The 24,650-nt window shown below is 36.4% G+C and overlaps 1 protein-coding gene across 1 annotated transcript; it reads right to left on the reverse strand.

Moving 5' to 3' along the window:
- Window positions 1-7,739: 7,739 nt before the first annotated feature.
- LOC148779533 (uncharacterized) lies at window positions 7,740-11,748 on the reverse strand. The gene is made up of 3 exons (XM_088852667.1): window positions 11,098-11,748; window positions 10,360-10,707; window positions 7,740-7,808 (listed from the first exon to the last, which is right to left on the reverse strand). The coding sequence occupies exons 1-3, from the start codon at window positions 11,746-11,748 to the stop codon at window positions 7,740-7,742; spliced, it is 1,068 nt and encodes a 355-aa protein (XP_088708793.1).
- Between the last annotated feature and the right edge of the window lie 12,902 nt (window positions 11,749-24,650).

A 24,650-nucleotide genomic window follows, 5' to 3' on the forward strand; every position in this document is an offset into this window, starting at 1 on the left:
CTCATTTGGTATGCTGATTAGGTATGAGTGGACTTGCAGGGATTAAGTGGACCTATCCCAGACACCGGTATGGATTAAGTGAACCCATCAGGATGCTGATGGGGTATATAGGTGACCTACTTGGGACACCAGTATGGTATTTTATGAAATCATTTGAGTTATGCATTGCTGTTAAAATATTTATCTGCATTTCAATCTTTTGGATTATGCTAAATTGTGCATGTTTTGAAAGTGAAATTGTTATCCATAAACTCTTTTACCCGCATTGTTTTTAATAGATCTCCCTTTTTGAAAATGTTGATATCTTCCAACCATGATTATTTTTAGGACTATGATGATCACTTACTGAGTAGTCAACTCATCAAACTTTTGTGAACTCTTTTCAGAGTAATTGTAGCTTTACTATTCAATAGGAGTAGCTTAAAAAGCATTGAAAAAGTTGCAATGACTAAATTTTCCTTTGTAACTTTTGTTTGAATTCACCATTGTAAATTTTGTTCTATCATCAAATGTATATCTAAACCTTCATGTTAATATTAGTTATGTGTAGACTTTATACAGACTCTTAGAAATGGAAAATTTGTTTTGTTATGAATCGACTGTCACATTCCAAGGATTCTAGGGTTATAAAACTTCAGGTGTGACAATTTTGGGTATTAGAGTAATAGGTTTAGGATTCTTAGGAAATTTGAAAAGAATGTACTCTAAGTCATATTTATTATATGTACAGACTAGTATGAGGTCAAGATCCCAAGTGTCTGAAGTTAATATGGAGGGAATTCATAAAGCCTTGAATAATATGGTTGCTCTAATGCAACATCAGACGGAGATCCACCTGAGCAGTCAGTTACGGGAAATGGTGGGTGTAATATCGAACAATTTACGAAATTAAACCTACCTTCTTTTAAGAGTGCTTCAGACCCACTAGAAGCCAAGGAATGGATTATGCAATTGGAGAAAATTTTTGAGGCAATGAAATGTCCTGATGGTAAGAAAGTTGCCTTGGCAGTCTTTATGTTGGAAGGTGAAGCACAACATTGGTGGCGGATGACAAAAGGAGTATTGACCCTAGAAACTAAACCCTTGACTTGGGAAGTATTTCTAGAGACATTTAATGAAAGATACTTCCCAGATTTTATTCGAGACTAAAAAGAAATGGAATTTCTTGAATTAATCCAAGGGAACAAGATAGTAGTATAATACGAGGCCAAGTTTACTGAATTGGCCAGGTTCGCTCCACATATGATCAACAACGAAGCAAGAAAGGTGAAAAAAATTGAGAGGGACACCAGCCATTAGAAGCAGAATATCAATATTAAAATTAAGGACTTATGTCGAAATAGTGGATAGAGCCCAAAATATTGAAAAAGACTGCGAAGATTGCCAAAAAAGGAAAAACCAGAGAAATCAGGTTAGATTGATACCATCTAATTGGTAACAATCAGAAAGGGAAACAAAAGGCTAAGACCAACTTTATTTTAATGTTCGCCGGAACCTTGTAAAAAATGTGAGAAAATGCATGGATTAACCCCCTGTTATCGGAATACTGGACCTTGTTTTAAATGTGGAAAATTGGGCCACCAGATTAAGAATGTCCTAGCATACAGATGCAACAACTTCCAAATCATGGAGAGATAGCCCAAAAACTTTAGACGAAGGGGAGAGTATTCGCAATCACCCAACAAGATGCTCAGGCCTCCAAATCAGTGATCCAAGGTACACTTACTATCTTTCAAAAAGTAGCTCGTGTTTTGACTGATTCTGGATCTACTCATGCATTTGTGTCACCACACTTTGCATGCCACTGAAGGTAGACCTAGAACAATTGGAATACATTTTAGAGGTAGCCACACCTATGGAGAATTCAATTAATATCAATCTAGTATACAAATCTTGTGTGATAAGGATAGAAGAAAATGAATTGTTAGTGGATTTAATACTCCTAAAAATTAAAGATTTTGATGTGATCTTACGTATGGATTGACTCTCTGCCTACCATGTAAGCATTGATTGTTACAAGAAAATGGTTACCTTTTGTATTCTGAATCAACCAGTATTTTACCTTGAAGGTATCAAAGAAGCCTTCCCACCATTTTTAATCTCCTCCATTCGAGCTAATCTCCTCCTTCGAAAAGGATGTCAATGATTTATTGCCTATATTAAAGGAGATCGAAAGGAAAAGATAAACCTGGACACCATTCCAGTTGTCCGAGAATTTCCTGACGTATTTACTGAGGAATTTCCATAAAGAAATTGAATTCTCTATTGAGTTACTTCCCGGAACAACCCCAATTTCTAAGGCCCCTTATCATATAGTACCTGCGGAACTTAAAGAAATTAAACAACAATTGGAAGAATTATTAGATAAAGGTTTTATCAGACCCAGTGTGTTCCCTTGGGGTGCTCCAATATTGTTTGTTAAAAAGAAAGATGGGACCATGAGGTTGTGTATAGATTATAGACAGCTAAACTAAGTGATAGTGAAAAATAAGTATCCATTAGCCAGAATTGATGATTTATTTGATCAATTACAAGGATCACAAGTATGTTAAAAATTGTTCTCAGATCTGGATATCATCATCTTAAAATTAAAAGTGATGATATTCCAAAAACAGCTTTCAGAACAAGGAATGGCCATTATGAATTTTTAGTTATGCCTTTTGGATTAACCAATGCACCGACTGCATTTATGGTTTTGATGAACCAAATCTTTAAGCCTTTTCTTGACAGGTTTTTTGTGGTGTTCATCGATGATATTATAATCTATTCCAAGGATCGGGAGGAACATGAACAGCATGTAAGAATGATATTGCAAATACTAAAAGAAAGGAAGTTGTATGCCAAACTAAGTAAATGTGAATTTTGGCTTGAACAAGTGACATTTTTAGGACATGTGATATCAAAGGAAGGCTTATCAGTTGATCCTTCAAAGTGAAAACCGTAGTTAATTGGAGACAACCAAGCAATGTAACTGAAGGTCGAAGCTTTTTGGGATCGACAGGGTATTACAGAAGATTTGTAGAAGGATTTTATTGAATTGCAACCCCATTAACTAGATTGATACAGAAAAATATCAAATTTGAGTGGACAAAGGAATGTGAGGGGAGTTTTCGAGAACTACAAACTCGATTGACTTCAGCATCTATTTTAACTATTCTTGAGAGGAGTGGGGGATTTGTGATTTATAGTGATGCTTCACATAAAGGCTTGGGCTCTATATTAATGCAATATGGGAAGGTAGTGGCATATGCATCCAGACAGTTGAAAGAATATGAGAAGAAATATCCAATTCATGACTTGGAGCTGGCTGCAATAGTATTTGCTTTGAAAATTTGGGGGCATTATCTATATGGTGAGATTTTCGAAATACAAACAGATCATAAGAGCCTGAAATACCTCTTTTCCCAGAAAGATTTAAATATGCGGCAGATAAGATGGATGGATTTCTTAAAAGATTATGATTGTACAATCCATTATCATTCAAGAAAGGCTAACGTTGTGGCCAATGCTCTAAGTAAAAAATTTGCAGGAGTTTTAGCTCATCTAATGATCTAAAAAACGAAATTGTTAGAAGAAATAGTGGATTGACATCTGACTCTGTCCTTTAATGGTGTGGTAAGTATGATTGCTAACATTAAGGTAGAACCCCAATTAGTTCAACAGATTCGGTTGGCACAAAAGAATGACCCTCAGCTTATAAAAATTGTGGAAAAGGTGAAGCTGAGAAAGAGAGGCGAATTCTCTATAAGCAATGATGATTTGTTGAGATTTAGAGGTCAGATTTGTGTTCCGAATAATGAGAGTGTGAAGAAAGTTATCTTGGAAGAAGAACATCACTCCCGTTATACTACACATCCCAGAAGTACTAATATGTACCAGGACCTGAAGAAAACCTTCTGGTGGACTGAAGGAGGTAGCACTATTTGTGTCTAAGTCTCTAACATGCCAGTAAGTAAAAGCTGAGCATCAGAGGCCTGCTGGGTTGTTGCAGCCTTTACCCGTGCCAAAGTGGAAGTGGGAGCACATTTCTATGGATTTTGTCTCTGGCTTGCCTAAAACAAATTTAGAGTATGACAGCATTTGGGTTATTGTGGACTGGCGGACCAAAGTTGCCCGCTTTCTACCAATCCGCACGACTTACACTTTGGATCAACTAACCCAGTTGTACATTAAGGAAATAGTGCGGTTACATACAGTTTCGGTTAGTAATTATATCGGACAGGGACACTCAGTTTACTTCTAAATTTTGGATTAGGCTATAGTCAGCCATGGAGATGAAATTCACCTTAGTACCACCTTACACCCCCAAACTGATGGACAATCGGAGAGGACCATCCAGACCTTGGAAGATATGCTAAGGGCCTATGTCATGGACTTTACAAGATGCTGAGATGACCATTTACCCCTGATTTAGTTTGATTATAATAATAGCCTCCAAGACAGTATTCATATGGCACCATATGAAGCCCTGTATGGAAGAAAATGTAGGTCACCCGTTTGTTGAGACGAGGTTGGTGAAAGAAAGCTTTTGGGGCCAGAAATCATCTAGGTAACCTCAGATAAGGTAGCATTAATTCGAGAAAGACTCATGACAACTCAGAGGCGGAAAAAGAGTTATGCCAATAATCGACGGAGAGACCTTGAATTTAAGGAAGGTGATCTGGTTTTCCTAAAGGTGTCGCCAATAAAGGGCATCATGAGATTCGGTAAGAAAGGAAAGCTGAGTCCCCACTACATCTGTAACAATCCTAAACTTTTGAAAAAAAAAAAAAAAAAAAAAAAGAAGAAGAAAATAAACTTTTAATACATGATGATTCGTTTGAACATGATGGTCCTTAGGGACCATCTCTACTTTTCAAAGCTTTTCGTTTAAAAGCTTTGTTGCTTCTTTGCTCTTGCCACGTCCACTAAAGGACGTGGGCTTTAGTCGTTTAAAGTGTAAGCAAACGCTCACACCTGTAACGTAATAAAATAATAAAATAATATATTAGTAGAATTTAAATTCAGAGAGATGAGGACTCCTACCTTAGAAAACTTATGAGATTTTTCTCTCTGGTCGAAACACAGTGAACTCCTCTCTCCAGCCGAATTTTTATCGGAAGCTCCTTCTCAAGTATTTGTGGGTAAGTGACATCGTCTTTCTGAAAAATAGTCTATTTTTAATAAATAGTGATATTTCCGTCTAGGATCTTTATTTTATCAGTTTTGTGTGTAAGCGATCTTATTGTCTCAAAGAATAATCTTTTTAGTAAAAATTGTGATATTTTTTATCTATTGTAAATTATTAGGAATAAATGTGATATTTCAGCTTTTCATAAAATTGTGAGATTTCTTTCTACTGTTTTTGAATATTTAGACATTGTAAGTTTTATATGCAAATGACTGCCTTATTATTTAAAAATTGACATTTTTGCAATTGATTATAGTATTGTTGTGAAATGTTTATTTGTGAATTGATATTCCATAAATTTGATAATTCCGTATTCTTGAATTTTTATAAGAGTTTTTCTATACATATTAAATTGGAAATTATGCTAGAATGCCTTTACAAACTGCTACCTTTCTAAATTTGAGCCCAAAATATTTGATTGGTTATTTTTGAAATATTATAGAGAGTGACTGTTATTAATGGTTTAAGTGAAATTCATATTAATGGTTTCAGTGATATGTTGAGTACATGATATTGTTGCTTTCGAATGTTAAAAGAGATTTAGAAATAATTTAAGTATGCAAGTGGACTCATCCGGTTCGTCGGTGAGGTATAAGTGGACCTATCCGGGACGCCGGTAGGGATTAAGTGGACTCATCCGGTACGCCGGTGAGGTATAAGTGGACCTGCAGGGATTAAGTGGACCTATCTGGGACGCCGATAGGGATTAAGTGGACCTATCAGAACGCTGATGGGGTATATAGGTGACCTACTTGGGACGCCAGTAGGGTATTTTGTGAAATCCTTTGAATTATGTACTGCCGTTAAAAGTGTTATAAGCATTTCAATTACACGGATTATACTTAATTATGCATTTATTGAAAGTGAAACTGTTGATACATTTCTGTTAATAGATCTCATTTTGGAAAATATTGATATCTTTCAATCATGATTATTTTTAGGATTATGATGATCACTTACTGAGTAGCCAAACTCATCAAACTATGGTAAACATTTTTCAGGATAACTACAGATTCATTTTGAGTGCTAGTCAAGATCAACCTTGGAAGATACTGTTGTTGTGCTAGCTTTCTTTATTTACTATGTAAGACCTCGCCACTGTAAATTTGTCCTATCAATAGATGTATATATGTTTTGTCCGTCACATCTCAGGAATAATAGTATTGTAAATTCTTGGGGTGTGACAACATCGGACCCTTTGAAATCTTAGATAGGGTCGGAAGCATCACTTATAGACTTGCCTTACCGCCCAAATTAGCAAATATTCATAATGTCTTCAATGTATCCTCATTGCAGAAATGTCAGCCCGACCCATCCCATGTCCTAAAATATGAACCTTTACTGATCAGAATGACCTGACCTTCATTGAGAAGCCAATTTTGATACTGGATAGGAGGATGCAAGTGTTGCGCAATAAGGAGATTCTTTGGTTCGCGTATTGTGGCAGTACCATTCGAGAGAGGAGTCGACTTGAGAACGAGAAGATGAAATCAGAGAAAAATACCCCTACCATTCTCAGCAATAAGGTACACAAATTTAGAGGACTAAATTTCTTTTAAGGGGGAAGAATGTAACAATCCTAAATAAGTAAATAACAAAAAAAAAAAAACTTAGAGAATTCTTTATAGTGTGATGGTCCATATAAGCATTATGGTCCTTAGAGACCATCACTAGTTTTACTCCCTTTTCGCACTTCACCTTTTCATTATGTGCCACGCTTTCTTTGATGTGGGATTTTTTTGTTGACATTCTAATGTTATCTTTACACATCATGTGGAATAAAAAATTTTAAAAGATAAGGAGTGGGGTTTTATAAGGGGACTTGGACTCTCTCTCTCTCCCTACAAGAATGTTCTCTCTCTCTCTCTCTCTCTGATAAACATTTCTCTATGGGTCCAAAGCCCATGAGATTCCTGCTAACTAAACAAAGCAGTGAAGTCTCTCTCGTTAAAAATAAATAAAGGGTGCTCTCTTACTGAGGAACAGGGAATCTCGAGCAATCTGTATAGCGATTTCTCTCTCCCTAGTTATAAGTGTTTAAAGTTGTTATCCAGTTCTGTTGCACCATTTTGAGTAAGTGACCTCATTGTTTTGAAAATAATATTTTTAGTAAAATTGTGATATTTTATCTATTGTTGGAATTTTAAATGCTATAAATTCTTAGAAATAAATTTATTTTTCATGTCTATTGTTGAGAATTTTAGATACTATAAATTATTAGAAATAAATATGATATTTTCGCTTTTAGTAAAATTGTAAGATTTCCTTCTACTGTTTTGAATATTTATACATTGTAAAATTCATGTGCAAATGACTGCCTCATTATTTGAAAAACTGATATTTCTGCACTTGATTGTAGTATTGCCTATGAAATGATTATTTGCAAATTGGTAATTCCATAAATTGTGACAATTCCGTATTTAATTTTGGGTTCTTATAAGGGTTCTTCTATTGCCACTAGACAATTATCATGTTAGATTTCAATAATGTCATTCAGAATTGCTACGTTTCAGAAATTATTGCCAATGTTTGACTAGTTACTGACAATTATTTCAATGAAAGTGATCGTTTAAATTGCTTCAAGTGAATTCCTGTTAATGATTTCAGAGATACTTTGCATATATGATGTTGTTGCTTTCTGATGTAAAAAGAGTTTCAGAGATAATTTGAATATAAGTGGACTCATCCGATTCACCGGTGACGTATAAGTGGACCTATCCGGTACACTGGTACGATTAAGTAGACTCATTTGGTATGCCGATTAGGTATGAGTGGACTTGCAGGGATTAAGTGGACCTATCCCAGACACCGGTATGGATTAAGTGAACCCATCAGGATGCTGATGGGGTATATAGGTGACCTACTTGGGACACCAGTATGGTATTTTATGAAATCATTTGAGTTATGCATTGCTGTTAAAATATTTATCTGCATTTCAATCTTTTGGATTATGCTAAATTGTGCATTTTTTGAAAGTGAAATTGTTATCCATAAACGCTTTTGCCCGCATTGTTTTTAATAGATCTCCCTTTTTGAAAATGTTGATATCTTCCAATCATGATTATTTTTAGGACTATGATGATCACTTACTGAGTAGTCAACTCATCAAACTATTGTGAACTCTTTTCAGAGTAATTGCAGCCTTACTATTCAACAAGAGTAGTAGAAAAAGCTTTAAAGAAGTTGCAATGACTAAATTTTCCTTTGTAACTGTTGTTTAAATTCACCATTGTAAATTTTGTTCTATCATCAGATGTATATCTAAACCTTCATGTTAATATTAGTTATGAGTAGACTTTGTACAAAATCTTAGAAATGGAAAATTTGTTTTGTTATGAATCGATTGTCACATTCCAAGGATTCTAGTGTTATAAAACTTGGGCTGTGACAACAGCTTTGGTTAGTCGGTCCACAATGACCCAAATACTATCATGTCCGGCACCCGTTCTAGGTAAGCCGGAGACAAAGTCCATAGTAATGTGTTCCCGTTTCCACTCTGGTACGGACAAGGACTGCAACAGTTCGACGGGTTTTCTGATGTTCAACTTTCCCTTGCTAACATGTGAAGCACTTAGAAACAAACCGTGCCACTTCCCTCTTCATGTAATACCACTATAAAGTTTTCTTCATGTCCTGATGCATTTTAGTGCTCCCTGGGTGTACCGTATAACAGGAGTGGTGTGCTTCTTCCAAAATTGCCCTTTTTACATTCTTATCATTCGGAACACATACCCAATCTTTAAATCTTAACAGATCGTCACTGCTCATAGAGAAATCATCTTTTTTTCTCAGCTTTATTTCTTCGAGAATTTTCATAAGTTGAGGATCTTCCTTTTGTGCCATTCGGATCTGTTGAAAGAGCTGGGGCTCCACCCTTATACATGCAGTCATTCCTACCCCATCACTAAGGGGAAGATTTGAGTGCCACTCTACTGCATCCTCTAACAGTTTCATCTCTCGAATCCTTAGATGGGCCACTGATACCACGGGCTTCCTGCTTAAGGCATCTGCTACTACATTAGTCTTGCCCGGGTGGTAATTGATGGTACAGTCATAATCATTCAATAGATTCATTCATCATCTTTGTCTCATATTCAACTCATTCTCATAAAATAGGTACTTGAGGCTGTAATAATCTGTAAACACCTTAAATTGGGCCTCATAGAAGTAATGTCTCCAGATTTTCAAGGCGAGTACTACAGCCGCGAGTTTCAAGTCATGAGTTGGGTAGTTTTGTTCATACGGTATCTAGAGGCACAAGCTATGACATTCCTTCGCTGCATCAGCACACATCCAAGTCCCTTAGTGAAGCATCAGTGTAAACTATAAGGTCCTTGTTTTTTTTTAGTAAGGTCAGTATCGAGGCTGTAGTAAATATCTTCTTCAATTCTTGAAACCTTTTCTCAAAATTATCTGACCACACAAATTTCACTTCTTTTTGGGTTAAGCGAGTCAGGGGAAGTGCTATTTTTGAAAATCCTTCTCTGACCACACAAATTTCACTTCTTTTTGGGTTAAGCGAGTCAGGGGAAGTGCTATTTTTGAAAATCCTTCTACAAAAAAAAAGTAGTAACCCGCCAGTCCTAGAAAATTGCGGACCTTTGTCACATTTGTTGGTCTTTCCCATTTAGATATGGCTTCAATTTTACAAGGGTCAACTGCGACCCCGTCCTTAGAATAACGTGCCTAAGAAAGGCTACGCTAGGAAGCCAAAACTCAATTATACCCAACTTGGCATACAACTTTTTCGACTTCAAAGTCTGGAGAACAATTTTGAGGTGCTGCTCATGCTTGTCCAGGTCTTTTGAATACACCAAAATGTCATCTATAAAGACCACCACAAAATCATCTAGAAAGGGTCTAAAACCCTATTCATTAGGTCCATGAAGACAGCCGGGGCATTAGTCAACCCAAACGGAATTACTAAGAACTTATAGTGCCCATATCAGGTCCTGAATACGGTTTTAGGGACATCTTCTTCCTTGACCCGCAGTAGATGATAGCTCGATCGGAGATCAATCTTGGAAATACTTGGGCCCCTTGACGCTGGTTTAAAAGGTCGTCAATTCTAGGCTAGGGGTACTTGTTCTTTGTCGTGACCTGATTCAGCTGTCTATAATCTATACAAATCCTTAAAGACCAATCTTTCTTTTTCACAAATAAGACCGGTGCACTCCAAGGTGACATACTGGGCCGGATGACCCTTTCTCCAACAATTCCTGCAATTTCTCTTTCAGCTCCTTTAATTCAGCAAGGGCCATTCGATAAAGGGCTTTGGAGATGGGAGTAGTACCTGGGGCCACATGTATCTCAAATTCTATCTCTCTAACTAGAGGCAAAGAGGTTAACTCCTCAGGGAAGACTTCTGGGTATTCTCTTACCACTGGTATCTCCTCTAACTTGGACTGGACGTCCCGATTCTCTATTACATAGGCCAAGTACCCAACACATCTTTTGGCTAGCAGACAGGAAGCCCGAACGGCAGAGATAAGGTGTAGAGGGGGTACATCCTTAATGCTGACAAAATTCAACTCAGGCTGGTTTGGGCTTTTAAAGGTTACAGTTTTATCATAGCAATTTACTGTAGCATGATGTGTGGACAACCAGTCTATGCCCAAATAATATCAAAATCTTGAGTGTCTAAAAGTATCAGGTCTATAGGTAGAACACACCCTTCAAGCAAAACCCCACAGTGTTTATAAACCATATCAGTTTCTATAAATTCCCCTCATAGGTGTTCATACTACCAATGTCCAGTCAAGAAGTGCAGGTCTAACATTCATGTGGCATGCAAAGTGAGGTTCAACAAAAGAGTGAGAAGATCAATGGTCAAATAGAATTTTAGCTTCCATGCTACAAACAAAGAGCGTACTCGGTTTGCAGAGGCTGACACCTTGCCTTTTTGTTTGTGAGCACAAAGAACCGACCTTGAGTCTTTGGTCGGTTTTCTGGCCCGTTACCAGGAAGTCTCTCACTAGGTGGCCATGCTTGCCACATCGAAAACATGACTTTGTCTTCTTATAGCACTCAGCTGCTGAATGGTTGCCTAACCCACAGTAAGGGCAAACCGGGTGCCAATTATCCCTTAGATCACCCGGGAAGGTCTTATGAATCATTATATTGCCTTGATTGTTCCTTCCCCCAAAACTTCTCCTTGGGGGTGGTCGAACCTTCCTCCCAAGGTTCCCAGATTGGGTTGGCCCCATTCTTCCCTCTTTCTTGAACCGAGACTCTTCACAATCCCTCTCAATGTTCATGACAAGGTCTACTAAATGGGAGAAGGTCTTGAGGTTTGCTGATATTATTCTTTCCCTCATATCGGGCCTGAGGTCTCTCTCGAACTTGTTTTCCTTTTGCCCCTCCGTGTTGATGATGTGCGGTGCATAATGTGAAAGCTCAGCAAACTTCACTCCATACTGTTCTATTGATAATCTTCCTTGTTGCAGCTCAATAAATTCTACCTCCTTCATCTCTTGCACTGAGTCAGGGAAATACTTCTCATTAAATGCTTCCAGAAAATTCTCCCAAGCGCTACTGTCCCTGACTCTTCTCAAGATTGCTTTACTGAGCCCCACCATTGCTCAGCATCCCCCTCCAACACGAAGGTTCCCACCCTAACCTTCTATTCATCTATACAGTGCAGAACATCGAATATCTTTTCCACCTGTCTCCTCCACTGCTCATCTTTCTCTACTCCCCCCTATCCTGAGAACGTCAAAGGTGCTAGCCTCTTAAATCTTTCAATTAGCCCACTATCGGTTTGATCTGGGGTAGGGGTGGCCAGGGCCAGCATATTATCCTTCATCATCTGAGTCATGACCTCTAAAGTCTTGAAAAATTCACCGAGGGCCTCGGTAGTCTCATTGCTAGAACTCACATTGTCGGCACGAGTCCTCGTCATTTTTTGCCTCAAAACAAGAGCACCCAGTTACAACCCTATTCAGAACTATTCTAGAGACACTCCTACAACTCTTTAGGCCAAGAATCCATTCCTGGTTGCTTTGATACCATAATTGTCATGACCCCTCCCCTACCGTACTTGTCGGAGGGTGACAGAGTGCGGGATCGCGACCGGAGGTAGCGAATGCCACTCAGGTGGGAGTGGCTCAAACGCGTTTCGAAATGCAGAATCAAAGAAAACCACGAAAGAAAATAAAACTCATTCACCAAGCTCCACAAAACTGAATAGAATATAAAACCATAAAACCATTATATATATATATATGTATATATATATATATATATATATATATATATATATATATATATATATATACATTCTCCAAAAATTCTTTTAAAATTACTTTCAAGGAACTACAGGCCTGACATCAAGATTTCAACACTTCATGAAAACGACTCTATGGCACTATCACCAAACACCTACTATCAAGAAGTTCCTTTGTCCAGCACTGAGATTTAGTTGCCTGCCACAAAAATCCAGCTGCCCGTTCTCAAGAGTTGAAAGTTATCACTCTACATAGATGAAAATAAAGGGATGAGCTAAAAGCCCAGTAAGTAGATCAGCGCTATTGCAGTCTGGCCTCTATATAATGACATTTATAAACATTTATCCTAATTATACAGTAGTCACAACATGGAGTCATGCATCACAGTTCTTTAGTAATGTACGAAGAAGTATAATTAAGATATCAAGACATCACATATTGCATAAGCTTGCATTTGCTCCATCTCTTATTACAATAACGAAATAGAAATTCAAATGAACGCACAATGCACACAGGCAGAGACTAGAGTTGCCTATTCCCGAAGTAGAAGTCCCATTGAGCAGGCCAAGCTAATCTTGTAACTTGGAACTTCTATCTTCACTCAGGAGGGAGAACAATGACAAATGGGTGTCCCATTTCGTAATGTTCTCACACACGCACATAGTCCCCAAAAATAGAGACAAAACATCTAATCTATAAGAAATTTCAGGATGATTTCAAATACAAAGTTTAAGTACAAACACATGTCTTTCAAATGAAGGTGGTTTGAAAGCATTTGGATCTCGTTCCACCAGTCAAAAGCTCAATACAATAGGGATGAAATTTCTGAAATTTGCAGAAATTTGATAATAGTGACATGCTCTTACAAATTGAAGCATGGCTTCCAAATCAAGAGGAATTTCAACCGATCTTAAACACCAAAATCAAAGTAGACAAACATATCTTTCAAATGGAGGTAGTTTGAAAGCATTTGGATATTATTTGGTTAGTTAAAAGTTTAATAAAAGAGCATGAAATTTCCCTAGAAATTCACAGTGTAGTCATGGCACATCTCAAAGAACAATCAAATACTTCCAATTTATGGTAGTTATCAACATGAAACCTTTTTCATATTATATTAGATGCATGTGAATGCCATTTCACAAATTTTCATGGCTAACAAGCGGAATTTCAGTACTCATTTTGTCATGCAATTGAAGGCCGAATTTTCTCAAAAAGCAGGACACATGGAACCACATTTCTTCTCACAATTCACATACGTGCTCAATCTTAGTTTCATACTTAATTTCATGCTTTCATGACTAAGGGCATACAAGGTGCTTGATCCACTTACATTGTGTGCAATGGTACTCCCAAATTCCTTCACACAATCCACTTCAAGCTCTTTAACAGTGGGCACAAAAAGAGGTTGAGAATTCGAAGAGTTTGGCTTCCAAGAGTGAGAGAACAATGTTTGGGAGAGAAGAGAAGGGCATAGGTAGTCCATGGGTTAGAGGTGGCAGCTCGGGTTTGCCAAGTGGCAGCCACAGTGGAATGCAATTGGATAAGTGGTGGGTGTGGCAGCATATAGCAGGTAGGTGGCACTTAGGGCCAAGCATGGGCTCGACAAGGTCATGCATGATGGCTTCCTCTCTTTACACGCACGACCTTCTCTTCACACATGGTGGCTAGCCTTCTCTTCCGACACGGTGTCTAGCCTAGCCTTTTCTTCACATATAGTGGCTAACCTTCTCTTCACACACAACAGCTAGCCTTCTTTTACGCACAACCTTCTCTTCACACATGGTGGCTAGCCTTCTCTTCGCACAAGACAGCTAGCCTTCCTTTCACACACGATGGCTAGCCTTCTCTTCACACATGGCGGCTAGCCTTCGGTTCCCACATGACGGCTAGCCTTCTTTCACGTACGGCCTTCTCTTCACACGCGGCGGCTAGCCTTCTTTCACACACGGAGGCTAGCCTTATTTCACACACGGCAGCTAGCCTTCTCTTCACACACGGCGGCTCGTCTTCTCTTCACACATGGCGGCTAGCCTTATCTTTTACCTCTTACTGCCACGCGCATTCATCTTTCTTTCTTTCCTTCTTCTGCAGTGCACTTCACTAGGTCGGGAAAATCTCTGTCCTTACAAAAACATTTGGACCATTAGTTTCAATTGTTTTTAGATGGCCCACCTATTTGCATCCATCTTTAAATTGGATTCTTTATACCTCTGGACCGTATATTATAGAAATGAGGTGCAGCCCACATGAAACAATTGTTCTTTAGATAGTGATGTGTTACCTCAGTGGGAGTAGGGTCCTATGGGACCAATGGGGCATGTTTTAAATTTTGTGACTCACAGGGGTTTGATAGGCTGGCCCCGTGATGAAATCTTAAACCTTGTAGCCCTCAGCATAATGCAAAACAATGAAGGGTTCGTAGGGTCAGTCCTTGATGAAGTCAGAGAGATACCGAGTGTAGTTTATTAGCCAGACCTTTGTTTGTGGTTAGCAGGTCTGACCTTTGTTTGTGGTTAGCAGGTCTGAGAGGATAAAAGCCAAATCCTCATTATTGCTATGGCACACCATGTCATAGTGCTCGTAGGGGTATGATATATACATGTGCAAAAGAGATGACCACCTGCAACATAGTGATAGTGTGCAATGTCCGGTGGGACAAGGCATATCCTCAAGGGGAACTGTAATCCGTAGACTCGAAACATGTTCTCTTTATTTATTGGTTAACTTTGATAATTATGAACCCTTGCAATGGTATGTCGGTCATGATTTCTGTTGGTTAGGTTTAAGAAGATGAGCGTCGTCCTGGTTGTTAGTATAGATGGAGTGCCTAAGTTAAATCACATGATTCTCGACTCAATGGATCTAATTCCCATTTAATTATATTCAAATATATTTTATTTGAACTATGGAACATCAAAATAAATTTTTAAAAATGCTCTACATATTTTTTATTTCAAAATGGATTTTTACTTAACGGCTAAAAATTAATTTTTTAGATTTTATGAACAAAGAGATATTTTAAAGTATTATATATATTTAAAATCATTTTTACTTGAGTCATGTGGTCATCTAAAGGCTTTATGAAAACTATGACTACATTGATGTGATAATTTCAGTGGGAGTAGGATTTGTTGGGTGTTAAGTTTCTGTGACTATTTAAAGACCTTACGAGAGCATGTAACTAATTTATTATAGTGGAACAATGAACTCCAATGAGAGTATGGTTTAGAGGGACCAAAATTGGGAATATTGATGCCAAGACTCAAACTAAAATTGACGAGCTAGGCCAGTTGAGTTCTAAAACCATAAGATACCTAGGCATATAGCACAATCGAAAAAGGTTAGTAGGGTTATTACTTGATGAGATCGGAGAGATGCGCAAAGGTAGTTAGCTAAGGGACTGTATGACACTTGCCTGTGATTGGTAGGCCTGAAGGGGCAAGGGCCAAATCTTCATCATGACCATCACACAACATGTGGAAATGATAGTTATATTGAGATGTGAACACCATTGAGGGTTTTACATGAACATGTGCGAGAGATAGCCCCCGTGCACCAAATTGCGATGTGTGTGCACAGGTCTGTGTGACCTAGGCTTGTCCCTAGGGGGAACCTGTAGTACATAGACTAGGATTGTATTTTCATCACCTATTGGTTGGCTTTGGTAACACAATCATTAGCCCTTGTGATGGAGTACAGGTTATGGGAACTATTGGATCAGTTTGAGAAAGTAAATGTGGGACATGGTCATTAGTAGAGATGGAGTGCCTCAGTATTTTTTGCATTTTCCTTGATGAGGTTGGATCCAATTACCATCAAACTAATTTAAAAATAAGTAATTTGATTATAAGTGATTTTTAAATTATTAAAATAACTTTTTAGAAGTCTATAGATATTTTATTTTCCTAAAATAGATTTTTAAATAGGCTTTAATTGTATGTTCAGGTCTTTAATTATTCATAGAGAAAATAAAAATACTTATTGCTTTCTTAAAATCATTTTACTGGTTTTAAATTTTTTATTAAAACTATGGGGTCCATTATACTTCATGGCACCACCAATCTAGCCCATCTTGTTGAGGATGTGGGGCCCCCTATACTTCCATTGTAGGGTTTTCTAGCCTTAGCTTTCCATACTTGTGAGATCTAAAACAGACCTTGATTCCATATGCCATTGGTGGAGGAGACCCGGTTTGGGTGTATCAAGTCCAATTGAGAGAATCTTTTGACATATCTTTTAACTTACTACACTTTATCCTTTTTATTCCCAAGTTCAAGTCTATGTAATTTTTGTCTATGCAATAAAGAGTTGTTAAAGTGGCAGCAAGTGAGAATTCATTTTTCGAGTTCGTATTCTTTTATTTGAGTTCATAGTGTAATCTTTGGAATTATGTAAGTGTCCTAGGCTGTTTTAAAAATAAAAAAAATTAAACTCTTTAAACCGAGCTAGTTCACATTATCCACTTTCATTTGGACCAAAGGATTTCAGTCCAAAGGTACCAAAGGAGGATTTTTTATGCTCACTCACTTGCGTTTCGACGAACTAGGCCGAGGGTGATGTCTAAAACCTTTAGCCCTATACATATAGCATAACCGAGAAGAATTTGTAGGGTCATCCCTTGATAAGGTTGGAAGATACCTAGGGTGGTTGGCTAGGGGACTATTGATCCCTCTATGCGGTTGGCTAGTCTGAGGGGACAAGGACCAAAATCTTCATCATTGCCATTACATGGCATGTACACTAGATTGTCGTCCTAGGAAGAGAAGACTCCTTGTATCCTATGGGATATTGTCCAAATTGGGATATAGACTTGTCCTCATGGGGACCTAAAATCCATGGGCTAGAGTTATTTTCTCTTCATTGATTGGGTGACTGATAGACCAATGATGAACCCTTATGATAGACTGTGGGTCATGGGGTCTTTTGGATTAGCTTAAGAAGATGATTGTACTTCATGGTTGCAAGCATAAACAGAGTGCCTAAGTTAATTTGTATGATCCGACCTGATGGATCCAATTTCCCGTTGAATTATATTTAAATATGTCTTGTTTGAATTATGAAACATTATTTTTTAAAACAGTATTATGTATATTTTTTTTGATCAAAAAGAATTTTTAATTAGCTAAAACTTATTATTTTTAGCCTTTTACAAATATAGAGCTATTTTAAAAATATTTAGGGTCCATTTCGAATAAGCCCACCACATGGAGGTCCATTGTAATGGGGCTTGGGTCCCATAGGACCTCCATGTCCCACCTTTTTTTCTCTCTTTCTCTTGGGTTACTTGCTCTTTAAGACTTTTAGATGGAAGTCAAAGATTTTGGAAATATTTTGGTTAAGAGATTAATTTAGAGAGTGGAAGTTAAAGTGATTCATTTTAGTAAGTTGTTTCGTGAGATTTTTGAAAAATATATTATATTTTTTTAAAATCTAATTTTTAATGGGAATAGGTTAAAAAAATTGAGGGGTAATTGTTTCAAAATTTTCCCTTTATCTATGACGGCTGATTTAAGGAATATGTGGTTGATGTCTGTTCACCCCACATGTCTCTTTATATCGACAATCAAAATTAAATCTCAAAAAAAAAAGCAAATCCTAGACCCTGTAAACTCTAGTTTGTAAGTATAAGTATCTCTTAAAGTGGTGGCCTCTAGACACGCAATTCTTTATACCTCTCTCTCTCCTCCTAGAGTTGCACACCCTTCCCACTTCTCTCTCTCTCACTCTTTCTTATCCCATCTCTATCTAGCTAAAGGTTCAAAGGGGTACCATGGCTTAGCTAGAAAAAAGGTGGCACGCCCAAAGTGATTAGGATTTTGTTAGGCTTTCCATTGTTTGAGACAAAGTGAAAAGACCTCAGTCAATGACAACTTAGGGTTTTATGGGTGATAAAGGTGTTATAATCATCTATTTGTTTTGGTGGTTAGATGAGGATGTGTGGTTAAGATCAAAGCTCTCTCATGTACCATAGATGAAAAACATCAAGGCTTAAATCATTTTACCAAGTATCAATTTAGTATATATTCAAACCTAAAGTTCATTAAAGCGTAATTCATTTTCAAGTTGCAAAATGTAAGAGAGAGAGATCCATTGCCTTCCACGCACCTCCCTTGGAACTTTTCCATATTGGTTCCAAGTTTTGAAATCCAATCGTCCATGGTGTGCCAATTTCTTCATGAAGGTTAACTAGATTACGATCCCATTTGAGGTAATCTTTGATTGAAGTTTATTTTCATTGAAGCTCCATTTTCTTCATCTTTAGCGTGCTGTAAATCTTGATTTCCAGAACCTTTCCATCATATTATCTTTAGATTTTTATGGTATTTCATGATAAAATCAAACTATGTGCATGTTACCGCAATCTTGTGTAGTCTAGATTGAATTCCTATCTACTAGGCTACATTTTTTCCGGCATTTAATCACCTCATTAAATGCCAAAAGAAATGCCCCAAAAAAGTGGTGAAAAATTCATTGCATGCTTCCCATGGTGAAGTGGAACCCTTGAGAATTTTATCCATGCTTTCACCCAGTGGTTTAAAAAACGGATCGGTGCTCCGGATCAGGCACCCCAAAACCCATCTAGATCAGTGAATTGGCGTTTTGGTTCAGGAATCGGCCGAATCGGTCCATTTCGGTCTTAAAAATAAATTCAAAAAAATTATTAAAAATCATTATAAATAATGTTTTTTAGGAATCCAATAAGAAATGAGATTACTACATAAATAATTTTTATTTCTTTGATCAATATACGAATATTGAGATGTTCTTTCCTGGTATGAAGATTCTCATCAAACATTTATTAAAACCTAACTAAATACAATAATATACAGTGAAATTAGAATTATTGGTTTGTAGTTTATTATTTTATCGTCATTTTACTATACAGATAAGAATAAATTTGCAATTTGTCTTATAATATCATCTAATTTAAAAAATCTAATTTACAACTATAACAAAAAATAATACATCGTTTAATTTATAATATAAATAAATTAATAAATAAAATATAATATTTGATTATCATTGTAAATAGTATAATTATTAATTATAATATTATAATAAATGTGATTAAAAAAACAAGGGTATTCACAAATAAATAAATCTAATGTATAATAATTAGTGTGGATAGAAATATAGAATTTAGTAATATAAATTTGCAATCATATTTTAATAAAATTAAAAAAATAAATAAAGAAATTCATCTTTGCAAGGTGGGATAATTGATAAAGCAACATGAAATAAATTCTAAAGTGGTATAAGGTACTGTTATTTTTCTCTCGAAAAATATCCCATAAACTAGTATTTTTTTAATATTCAATAAACCAATATTAGTATTATTTTTTGTTTTTTTAATATCCTATAAGCTAGTACTAATTTTTAATCCTAATTAGCTAATAGCCGAATACTATTAGTCTTTTTTTTTTTGGATAAGTAAATTTAATTTTTTTTGGTGAAAGGTAGGGTTGGTGGGCCCTATCTACAAATTATTATTTTTAATAATTTTCCTCCTCTTTAAATTAATGTTCTTGAATTTCTATTAAAGGCCACCATGTTGTAAAAGAAATTAATATAATTATGCTATCTATTTCTTGATAAGAAAAAAATCTAACAAATAACAAACATGTATTGATATATGAGAGAGAGAAAAGAGATAACACTTACAAGGTGAATGGGACAAAATATCTCATATCGAACATGTAGAATACCTTTGATATGTATAAAACCCTTTTCATTAACACTCTCATGTGTATGCCTCGAAAGGGGCAAGGCATGTTGGAATGTAGGACAAAGAAGCGCTTGTGGGATAGGGGTAAGTGGCAAGCATTTGCATGTCACCGATCCAAATCCGACAAGAAGCACTTCTACAAAGTAATTACAAAATTACCCTCCCAATTTAAAAAAATTACAAAAATTGACAAAGTAATTACAAAATTACCCTCGCAATTTAAAAAAATTACAAAAATTGCCTTCAGTCGAATTGCTTTCATCTATGGGACAACACTAAGTTTCTAAAAGATCCAATTTGTGATCCGGTCACAAAGGGTTTGTTCATTGCAATGTTATTTACTATAATTTAGATTTACGATCACAAAGGGTTTGTTCAATGCAATTTTATTTACTATAATTTAGGTTTATTTAATATTTTGTGCTATAGAGGAATTGAGCATATCATATTTGGAATATGTTTGTTTTTATGTCCATTTAACCTGTCTTAATGCCATGATATATCCTTGGCCATAGACCAAGTAAATCGAATTCGAACTTGGCTTATCATGGTCAAGTTAATTGGGCATATGCAAGTTTAAGTTTTGATGGAGAAAGATATTGGTCTTGAAGTGTTTGATGTAATTCACAAGTCCTGCGAAATTTTTGAGAATGTATCTTGTCTAGTGTTGTAAATATGAATATTTGAGTACTTCCATATAGTCTTCTTTTTTTATGTATCTTAAATTTAGACTTTTTGGTGGCTAGAACTCATGTAATCTTGTGAATTTTAATGGAGGATTCATGTATTTGGAACTTTGTTGTTTTACAATGAAAATTTTTAAAAACTGTGTGACTTGGACGTGGCTTAGCAACGGCATGAGGTGTCAACAACCGACAATTATGTACGGGCTCCAACGATGGGCTTTGGGAGAGGAAGAGAGGAGGCATAAGGTGTAAACAATCAGCAATCCTATACGGGTCCCAACATTGGATTTTGGGCCTCTCGTGCTGACTGGCTCTGATGGTGTAAGTTTTCCTCTGTTTCTTTAGTTTAATTTGTGGTTTAAATTAGTTTAGTTCGTTCTATTTTTTGGTTTCTTAGTTCTCTCTTGGTTTTTATGCTATTTCAAGCAGGCTCTGCCAACAGTGTGTGAGAAGATCCATTTCTACATATCCAGCTTCTCACATGCTGTAATTCGTTGGATACTATTGTTCTAGACCAGTAAATTTAATTGATTAGTCGAAAAACATAAATTCAAGAGGATTTCATTTGAGATTCTCTTAGAATTGGCCGTAGACAACTCCACTGCATAAGAAAGTTGGTCCAAACAACTTGCAATTTGGGCCATAGGCTCATTATGCTTTTATAATCATTCCCACATAATTACATCTCAATCTGAGAAGTTTATTTTTGTGTCATTTGGTGAAGCCGTATGGCATTCCTTAACCAACAGTAGATTACGTCGACTATATAAAAATGTGGTCAAATCAAATCCATATGACTCGAAACTTCAAAACCAGGCTTATGATATCTTAGATTGATGTTTTGGCCACATTCTTGCCAATTCAAGGAAGATTTTGTGGACCATTGGTGAAGTTGTATGGCATTTACTAACCAAATTGGATATATCCTTGGCCTCCAATATATAAGAAATGAGGTAAAATCAAGTGTATATGACCTGCAACTTTGACACTAGGCTTAGTTTTCTTCCCATAACACTTTCCCAAAGCTTCATCTCATTCTAAAAAAAAGTTGGTTTATGGACCATCAGTCAAGACATTAGGCAACAATGGATAAACTTCCGTTATTTTATTTTATTTTTTATTTATTTTTATTATTGTTATTTTTTTAAAAAAGGAGGTCAAATTAAGCCCAATTGACTTGATACTCTAGAATTAAGATTATAAACCCTTAAAAATCATTTTCCCGACGTTTCTATTTCATACTAATAAAGTATATCTATGGGACATTGATCAAACCATCTGGCATTCCTTAAACAACGATGTATAAATTTGTGACCTTCATTGTATAAGAGAGGGAAACAATCGAGTCCAAATGGCATAAAACCTTTGAATTAAGCTTATAGTGCTCCAAATTAACATTTTCCAAAGACGTACATTGGTGAAACAATACGTTTATAGACCATGACCAAAGCGGGTAGGCTAATGGATTGTTGGTTAAGCATGTTTTGCTAATGGATCGTCAAGTCAGTATCGCTAATAGAGCCTCCCTTAAGCATATTCACTATTGGATCGTCCATCAAACCAGTTCTTCTATTGGAGCATTCATCAAGCTAGTTTGGCTAATGGACTTTCCATAAGTCTATTTGGCTATTGGAGCCTCTCAAGCCAGTTTGATTAATGGATTGTCAAGTCAATTTGCCTATTGAACCGCCCATCAAGATCTTAGAACCTATCCAACTGATAAAAAATTGATTGAATATAATCCGGCTTCCCGAATCCTCATATGTAGGCTTTAGGAGTGACATTCCAACTACTGGTTGAGTTCTAGCGTGATCAGAGCTCATTTTACTAAATTTTGTGCTGGACGTTGGCTAGGACGAAAGAAGCGGTGGCCGGGCTAATGCAGCCTATTTGACCTCTAATTGGCTAGTGGTCCAATCTTCGCGAGACCAAGATTATAGGCCTATTCACTTGCATTAAATATGATCCGAGTGTTATGAGGTGAAACTCATTACAGAGGTATGGCCAAGCTTTATAGTCACACCCAGTCGTCCTATCTTCATAATCCTACTATTTAAGAAGCTATTTGACGTATGTTTTGGACTTTATCATCCAACACACACCCAAACAATGTTACTAGCTATGATTATGATGTTTGACTTATAATTAGAGTTACTTAAGTTGAAGGAATAGATGTTCATGGCTCCACCTAAAGGTTTTGTCGTCAAAGTAGAGAAGATCATGTTTGTAAGTTGAACAAATCATTTTATGGCCTAAAATAGTCTCCTAAATAGTGGTACGGGTGATTTGACCTATTCTTGATCAAACACAAATATATCGATATATGATAATTATTTTTATTATAAATATATTACTTATTCTTGTTTTGTCTATTTGTTGTTTTATGTGGATGATATGCTTATTGTTGCTAAAAAATTTAAGAATTCAATTAATTAAAAGGCCCAAAGGATTAGAAATAAAGGACTTTGTTATTACAAATATACAATACTATGGCTATCTTAGAAGTAATACATTGGGAAGTTTGTGATCAAGTTTGGGATGGAAAATTAAGAAATTATCGGTATCCTCTTGCCATTCACTTCAAATTCTAAGCAACATTATCTCTGAGTATAGATCATCATCATCATCATCATCATAGCTTTTTTCCAACTATTTGGGGCCAGTTACATGAATCCTTGTTTGTCATTCTGCTATATCAAGAGTCATATTCTCAGTGAGGCTATAAGTCCTCATATCATTTCTCACTACTTCCAACTATATTCTTTTGGGCTTATCTCTTGCCTATTTTTAGCCTTCCATTTGAACTAATTCTTATCTCCTAACAACTTTTGTATTGGGTTTGAGCTACACATAGCCAGCTCACCTAAGTCTATTTTTTATCATTTTATCATATGTTGGAGCCACACCTAAGTTCACTCGATTGTAGTCATTTTGAATTTTATCCATTTTGGTCTTGTCATTTATCCATCTCAACATCCTCATCTCAGCTACACTCATTCTATAGGTATGTTTTCTTGACCGCTCATAATTCCACCCCATAAAGCAATGCTGGTCTCACAGCTGTCCTATAGAACTTGCCCTTCAGCTTCATTAGTATGTGGCTATCACAAAAAACTTTGGTGGCACATCTCCATTTCGCCCACTCAGCTCTAATTTATGTGTAACATTTCCTTAACCTCTTCATTTTTCTAGATTACTGACCCAAGGTATCGAAAATGTGCTCTTTTTGGTATTTCTTAGTTGTCAATCTTAACTATTTCCTCATCTCTACTCCTATTATTACTAAACTTGCATTCCATATAGTCCAACTAATGTTAAAGCCTTTAGATTCTAGAACATCCTTCTAAAATTCTAACTTTGTGTTGACGTCGCTTTGGATCTCATCGATCAAAACTATGTTGTCGGGGAACAACATACACCTCGGTCCCTCATCTTGTAGGTGCTTATTTAAATCGTTCATAACTAAGACAAAGATGTATAAGATCCCTGATGTAGAAATAATTTTTATTGAAAACTCACTCACCTCTCCACTAGTTGTTTGGACATTTGTTAGTGCTTCCTCGTACATATATCTCATCAGGTCGATCTAATATATGTTTCATGTTCCCAATGTGAGTGTAGTAGGAGACTCTGACAGATATTTCATATGTTAATAATGTTGTTACTAAGTATATGGCCAGCCTAGGAATGGAACATTAACATGTGGTAAAATGGATTTCGTGTTACAATATTGGTACATCAATGATTAATCTAGTTAACTAGTAGTAACAAGAATAATGACAAAGTTGTTGGATATGTGGGTGCTGATTTTGCAGATGATATGAACTATAAAGATTCAC

The sequence above is a fragment of the Amborella trichopoda genome, chromosome 12 (genome assembly GCF_054954075.1).
Source record: "Amborella trichopoda isolate Santa Cruz 75 chromosome 12, AtrichopodaSantaCruz75HAP2 v2.0, whole genome shotgun sequence".
Classification (NCBI taxonomy): Eukaryota; Viridiplantae; Streptophyta; class Magnoliopsida; order Amborellales; family Amborellaceae; genus Amborella; species Amborella trichopoda.